The sequence below is a fragment of the Hordeum vulgare genome, chromosome 1H (genome assembly GCF_904849725.1).
Source record: "Hordeum vulgare subsp. vulgare chromosome 1H, MorexV3_pseudomolecules_assembly, whole genome shotgun sequence".
Classification (NCBI taxonomy): Eukaryota; Viridiplantae; Streptophyta; class Magnoliopsida; order Poales; family Poaceae; genus Hordeum; species Hordeum vulgare.
In genome coordinates, this window is record NC_058518.1 from 507,382,576 (window position 1) to 507,389,790 (window position 7,215).

Here is a 7,215-nt window from a genome sequence, read left to right on the forward strand (position 1 = left end):
ATCTGGGGACGCGGCTGAAAACTCGTTTGGCCCAAACCAAAAATAACATCGACAAAACGCCAAAAAGGCTATCCGGATGCACTAGAAGCCACACGGATCGAGATGCTCTTAGGCTCCCAATTAATCCGGTGATCTTCCGAGGTGGCGCGGCGGTTTGGAGGTGGTGGTGCGGAAAAGGAAATGGAAGCCCAGTAGAGCCCGCCAGCCCGGTCCGTCCAAGACTAGCAGCGGGACCCACACGTCAGTCACAGTCACAGACACGCAAGTCCTTTCCAGTCCATCGCCTGGCCCGTTCGTCCTCCTTCGGTCCTTCCCCCTCTTCCCATCTTATCCTCGGGGGCGAAGCTGCTCTAATGGCGGATCCGTCGGCGGCGGCGTCCCCGGCCGACGAGGCGCCGGATCCAGGTCTTCCCCCTCGCATACCGCGTCTTCCGCCTCCTCTCTCTCCGCCTCCGTCTCGTTTGGTTCCGCTGCTGCTGCTGCTAGCCTGCTAAGGTTACGGAAGAGCAAGCGAATTCGCACTGGTTGCTTGGTTAGCTACCTTGTTAGGCTCCCAGTTCATCCGGTGATCTTCGCAGATTTCCTTGTTGTGGCACCCTAGGTAGTGTTAGGTTCACCCTAGGTATGATTCATCTGTGGCGAGTGGCGACAGGGCACCAGAGCAATTGGATAGTTTCACGGTTTCACCTGATTAGCTAGAATTTTTTTTTGAACTATGATTATTGCTTGGAGTATTTAATACATCCCGTTAGAACCAATTCTTTCAACTATCGCGTGGGCGGGGCAGCATGATAATTATAGACTAATTTAGGCTAGTAGCATTCTTGTGCATTTATATCCGCATAATATACTGAATGGCCGTCGAACACTGGGCTGCCTCCTTATGCGATGCCTTTGACGGTGTTTCTTGATGATCGGTGAAGAAACCAGATTGAGCATTGAACTGCATTCCGCCTCCCCTTTAGGTAGCCCAGAAAAACCAGATTGAGCATTGAACTGCATTCCGCCCTTTAGGTAGCCCAGAAGCTACTAATGGTGCTCCGCAAGGCGCAAAGGAGCAGGAAGACATAAGAGGGGAAGCGGCTGTCCCGACCTCTCAACCGGTGAGGGAGGAGCTGGTTCAGAACGCCGTTACTTTTCTGGGACACCCGAAAGTCGTGGCCTCTTCTGATGTCCAGAGGCGTTCCTTCCTGGAAAATAAAGGGCTCACCGTGGACGAAATCGAAGAAGCATTTCGACGTTTACTTGTGAGTTCTTTTTTCTTTCATCACCCACTTGTCCCTGGTTATCCTCAACTTGCTCTTTTCATTAATTTCACTTCTGTAAAAAAAATGACTGGAACTTTTGAAATTTGCAGAGCCCACCTTCAAACTCTACAAATTCAAACATGTGTGAATCTCAAGGTATGCAATAACAGTCAGTTTACTAGTGATTCTAAGGCCTCCGAGTTTATTTAGTTATAATTTGATGTCACCGTGGATCCTTTCAAGGTTATTGGTTGTTTTTTGGTTTGTTGTTCTGTATAAGTAAATGGTGATTCCAAATCATCTTTCCCCTTTCAGTTGTATCTTCACCTCAGCGCTGCTGTAAATGGCTTCATCAAGACATTCCTTTTTTTCTCTGACATTCCTACTTTACTTTTGTAGGAAGTCCTGACCCTGAAACTGTAACCCCTGTGGTGCCCCAGCACCCAAAATCATATATGGAGGTTGGCTGTCTTCAGCGTTGCTTTTGTTCTGTCACACACTCACATTAGCATGAGCAACTTAGTTCAGTCTGAACATGTCGATTCTGAACCCGAAGTTGTCTCTATACTCTCATATTGGACTTAACACTTGACACTTGGCAGGTTATGGAAATGATACAAAGGGGAGAGCGGCCAGATGATATCCAGGTATTCTTAATTTCTATTTGTCTCCTAAGAATTGTTGCTGCAACAAGAGGACTCTGTAACGCTATTGTTTTGTGATATAGGATATTAATGATGAGCCACCAAACCCTGATCAGCCAATCTCGAAGCCCCGTATGGCACCCAAGCCCAAGGTTTACACTTTAAATTATGGACTAATCGATCTGATGACGAGTATAGGCTTCTAGAGTATCTTTATGTTACCTGTGGGGCTTGCTTCGGAACTATGGTTGGCTCACATTTCTATTGCCTGTTGAACAGCCGTGGGAGAAGCAAGGCCAACAAAGTTCCGGCCTGGACCTGAAAGCTCACACAAGCGACCCTGGCGAATCGACATCGGGAGTTCGAACCAACAGCACCAGCCAGGCCACGGGATCAAACAACAGCCCCGGTCACGGGGACTTGATGCTGACGGCAGAGCCAGCTACAGGCTCCGAAGCCCGCGTGGACGACGTTGATGCCTCGCCGGAGCAGTAACTCTGGAAACGCATAGACGAACAGCAGCGGGATCAGGACATGATGTGAATCAGCGTCGACCTGATGCTGGTTCAGATTCCAGCACCACATTGCTGTATCTCCCAGGATTATCAGAAACTGGTTTAGTTTAGGGGGGCAGCGGCATCCTTTGGAAGCTGGGATAGGATTATTGCTGGAAATGAGGACCTTACTTGTTGACACATTATCTCTAATGTTAAGAAAGCACAACCGGTTAGTGTGATCATGAGATGGTGGGCAAAATGGTCATTTCTTCTTGAAAAGATACATAGAAAACAATGGAAAGCAAAAGTTAGAAAACGGGAGAGGCAAAACACTAACCCTTTCGTTTCTAAATAGATGGTTCTCTTAGAGCATCTCTAACCCTTGCCCTTTCCTTAATAACCCACTCAAATTTCACAATTCTCGACCCTAAAATTCGAGGGATTAAACTTTTGTGCACCTGGTCGTTCCCCTAAAATTTCTTTTGCTATCTCTTCCAAACTTTGCACAAATATTCCAAACAAATGCACCATGTTTTACACAAACTCACAAACTTCAACAACATGATCATATTTCATCCAATCTAAGAAATGACTAAAACGTAAACATATTTGAGCCAAAAGATGAGTCCAACAAGTTCATTCCGAAAAAACACAACTTAGCACATTGTGGATCAAAAGCAATCATCAATAGCAGCCAAATCATGCGCTCGCACCATCACCACCGACACCACCACTATCATCACTGCGACCACCATCACCACCTCTTCCACCACCAAATGACTTTGGCAAGATATCTCCATGAGTGAATTCCGAATATTCACCCTTTAGTCCATTTTGCTGGATCCATGAACATGATAGCACACTTTGGCCGCCCTCTCGTTTCCTTGTTCCTCAACACCCAATGCAAGGCAGTGCTCCTCAATCTTCCATTTGCTCATTTTCTCACCGGCCTCCATTGCAAGTCCTTGCTCCTCAATTGCAAGCCTTTTTTCTTCCGTTTGCACCGTTCTTTCATGAGTCCCCCACCTTGCCTTGCACCTTGTCTCCATCATCTTTATCTCGTAGAACTGAGCCATCTTCTACTCCTTTTGTTCAGCCATCAACGCCCTCTTCACCTCCGCCGTTGTAATGAGTTCTTCTTTGTATGCTCCACCACTCCATTCTTCATTCTCTCCTTTGCATTTTTTGCTCCGTCCGATTGCGTCTGAGAAGTGGAAGATTTATCTAACAAGTCATCGCTTGTGAGGAGAGATGCTAATTCTTGCCCTCCTCGATGTTTTTTCATAGTTCCTTCTTGCCCATTTCTCATTTCCCATAAGAGCCTTGTAACAATGATGTAAGTTGAATCCGTTGCCGCCACCCCTAGTGTTCCTTTGCTTGTAAGTATCTTGGATGATGGACTCGTACTTGTTGATGGGCACTCCACTCGACGGTTCTAGGTTCACTTGATCAATGCAACCAGACCACCGGTTGCATTGATCTTGGATGACACACCAACAGTGAGTGGAAGAACTAGTTGGGCGGTTGAAGGGAATGGGCACATGGCTAGGCATAGTACTCCTCAATGCTTTTCCAAAATGTGTCCTTCGTTTAATCTGCTCCGGCCGTGGCATCAATAGAGTTGTTTATCCAAGCTTCGCAGAAAACAAGATCTTCTTTAGTCTTGTAGATGCACGACCTCCAAGCCTCCTTCTTCATTATCCGGTTGACGACCTCAGACTCGACACTCATTCTTATTTCTTTGTTATACGCCATGATCATGGTAATGTCGTGGAGGCCGAAGATGTGTCTTTGGTCCAATTGCATGATGATCTCAAAAATCTCATCTCACTCTGTTTGCTCAGTACAATAGCATCACCTCATTGATCATTCAATTGAATCATTGCAAAACAAAAAAGGAAAAAAATCTCTCAGGCATTTCTTCGAGCGCCATGTCCTCGCTCAAAACATCAAATTTGCCTCGCTCTCGGCATTGGAGGAGGGTGGGGATGCGACTGTGTCATGGGAGGTGTTGACGTGAATGTGAGCATCATAGGAGACCGAGGGAAGATGACGACACCTTCTTCATGGGGAGCCCCGAAGTAGCCATATTCGAGGAACTACATCCACGGCCTCGGAGAAGCCCCGCTACCTGGGCACTCCTCAACAAACAAACTGCAGTAGTTGATGCCCCCACCATGCCCTTAATTGATGACGAAGAGGACCTGATCAAGGAGAGAATCCCGCACGAGAAGAACGGGGGACCAACGCCAAACCCGATACAACCCTAGTAACTTCCTACATCATCAGATCAGAGATACTTCCGACATTGAATTAGCCATCACCGCTGTTAGAGCATATTTCTCCATGCGTGGTTTTGGTAATTGATGACAATCCCTACGGACTAATGGTTGCCTTGAGTTATATTCGAAGGATTTGTCCATATGCACTTCTTGGAGTCCATCTGTTGGTTTCAAGGAGTTTATATGGTGACCAAGGTGTTATTCAAGGTTTTATCCAAAGATTGGTCTTGTGGGAGTTGAGCTTATTGCAGGCATGTCTTGAAGAAGAAGATTGTGTGAACATTCATGTTTACCTTGAAGACATCACCTTTATGCGAAGAGAAGATAAGATACAAGGTTGATCAAGACTAAGTCAAGGAGTGAATCAAGTTTATCAACACACAAAGCGTACAAGATGTACCGAGAGGGATCAAGTGAACCCATGGTATGGTAAGCATTGTCCATTACGCTTTGTGTACTAACCCATGATCTTCATGAGAGTTCTATGTGGGGTTAGGTGTGTTTCCATGGGCCTGCGTCTAGAGGAAGATCTCATTCAACCCATGGAAGATTGCGGTTTGCAAGCTCAAGTGGAGCATCACGAAGAGATCATGCTTGAAGCTTGCCGTCCATTATGGTGACAATGGACTTGTGAAGATGTGCCAAAGAGTGCCTCACCCATAATGGAGTATGGGGGAGCAATCAGCTAGTCTTCATCGAACCAACACAATCGATAAAGGTGGTCCATCTTGAGGAAGTCAAGATCATCATAATCTAGCTCAAGTGGACTATGTGCAAGGTATAGGTTTGCCCTTGATAGGTTTTCTACTTTACCGGTCTCATGGTAGTAGTTGGGAGACCGGGTTATAGGATCGATTGTCGTACTATCAAGGGGGGCTCTCAAGTGAGTAGCTTGATCGTATCGTTCGTTGAGAGCTCAAACCATTTGCATCCTTGCATCATCTTTCTTGGTTCTTGTTTGGTGGTTCTCTTTGTGAGTTGTAGAACTTATGGTCATCCTCATGACAAGCTCGAGTTCATCGAAAACGGAGTCCATATGCATCTTCTATGATGTTTTTCATGTTGGAGATTTTGCCGGTTCTTCATCCATAGAGGTTTTACATCTCAATCATTGGCATTTTCATACTGCCTCTTCTTAAGATAGTTGGATAGCTCTTGTCATCTGAATCCAACAAGCTTGAGTTTGCTCAATTCGAAGCTCATTTGCAAAAGTTATGGCAGTTCTGGTCCTTCCTGTTTTCTTGATACAGTTGTACCGCTTGTCCGAGCAGTTGTATCGCTTGGACGGTACGTCCGGTGCAACTACCGCCCCAGGGGTGATACCTTGGGGTTGCCGCTCTTAGGTTCATGCCAACGGTTGTACCGCTGCCTCTGGACAGTTGTATCACTTGATCTGGCCTTCCCTCGAGAGTAGCTTCAGACGGTTGTACCGGCTCAATACCGCCCTACCACCGGACACATCTCTTTTTTGATGCGGTTTTTGAGTGGTGGTGGTGCGGGTGTTCTGGTTACTCGTTTCAACTGGTACTATCGCCCGCGCCACCGGTGGTACTGCTCGATACGGTTTCTGCAGGGTACCCGTGTTTTCTGGCTGTACTGGTACATATAGCGGTTGTAACGCTCCTATGTTATTCTACACATAACAGACAGATTCGCGGGGACCTATAAAAGGGGGTCTTCTTCCCCATTGGTCCCTAATCCTTTGAGCTCATTTTTGACCCTCATTGTTGACCTTCTTAGAGCTTGCTAACTCTCAATCCCTCCAATGATTCTTCCTAGTTCTTAAGGGAAAATAGAGAGGAGATCTAGATCCACATCCCCGCCAACCACTTTCTCCTTTTCGTGAGAGGAACCCCTTGGATCTAGATCTTGGAGTTCTTGGTGTTCTTCGTTGTTCTTTCTCTCATTTTCTTCCATAGCATTAGTTGTTGTGGTGGGATTTGGGAGAGAAGGACTTGGGCACTCTGTGTGCCCTTGCCATTGTATTTGGTGCATAGGTTTGAGTTCTCCATGGTGATACATGGAAGTGAAGTTTGATAAGCTTATTACTCTTGGGTGTCTGGGAACCCTAGAGCTGGTGCCTCTTTGGTGCATTGGCGCCCTAGACAGTTGGTGGTGCCTCGGAGCTCAATCACTATGGTGTAAATGTTGGGGAACATTGCATGGGGAACACAAAAAATTCCTACGCTCACCAAGATCAATCTAGGAGATGCACATCTGCGAGAGGATAAATTGTATCTACATACCCTTGTAGATCGCTAAGCGGAAGTGTTAAAGAACGTGATTGATGTAATAGTACATCTTCGCGATCCAATCACGATCCGTCCCATGAACTCCCGATCGAGTGCCGAACGGACGTCACCTTCGCGTTCAACACACATACATCTTGATGACGTCTCGCCTCCTCGATCTAGCAAGCTAGGGAAGAGTGGTAGATGAGTTCCCCGACAGTGCGATGGCGTGACGATGGTGGTGGAGTAGCTGTCCCGGCATGGCTTCGCCAAACACTATCGGAAAAATCTAGAGGAGGAGACGATCTAGAGGG

General features: G+C 46.7%; 1 protein-coding gene across 2 annotated transcripts; it reads left to right on the top strand.

Annotated features, from left to right (window-relative positions):
- Positions 1 to 260: 260 nt before the first annotated feature.
- Positions 261 to 2,630, top strand: LOC123451584 (peroxisomal membrane protein PEX14-like). 2 transcript variants are annotated; one of them, XM_045128265.1, is made up of 7 exons: positions 261 to 405; positions 1,015 to 1,247; positions 1,358 to 1,403; positions 1,647 to 1,708; positions 1,850 to 1,894; positions 1,975 to 2,043; positions 2,171 to 2,630. In XM_045128265.1, exons 1-7 carry the CDS (start codon positions 354 to 356, stop codon positions 2,384 to 2,386), a joined length of 723 nt encoding a protein of 240 aa, XP_044984200.1. In that variant the 5' UTR covers positions 261 to 353; the 3' UTR covers positions 2,387 to 2,630. The 2 variants fall into 2 exon arrangements, with proteins under 2 accessions (XP_044984200.1, XP_044984197.1); XM_045128262.1 differs by lacking the exon at positions 261 to 405 and adding an exon at positions 458 to 965.
- The last annotated feature ends 4,585 nt before the right edge of the window (positions 2,631 to 7,215 follow it).

Bases quoted from the DNA above. Each gene is read 5' to 3' on its own strand.
- LOC123451584 (XM_045128262.1), top strand. From the start codon at position 911: ATGATCGGTGAAGAAACCAGATTGAGCATTGAACTGCATTCCGCCTCC. The intron at 966-1,014 runs GTAGCCCAGAAA...TCCGCCCTTTAG, and splicing joins GCATTCCGCCTCCCCTTTAG to GTAGCCCAGAAGCTACTAAT. The intron at 1,895-1,974 runs GTATTCTTAATT...TTTGTGATATAG, and splicing joins AGCGGCCAGATGATATCCAG to GATATTAATGATGAGCCACC.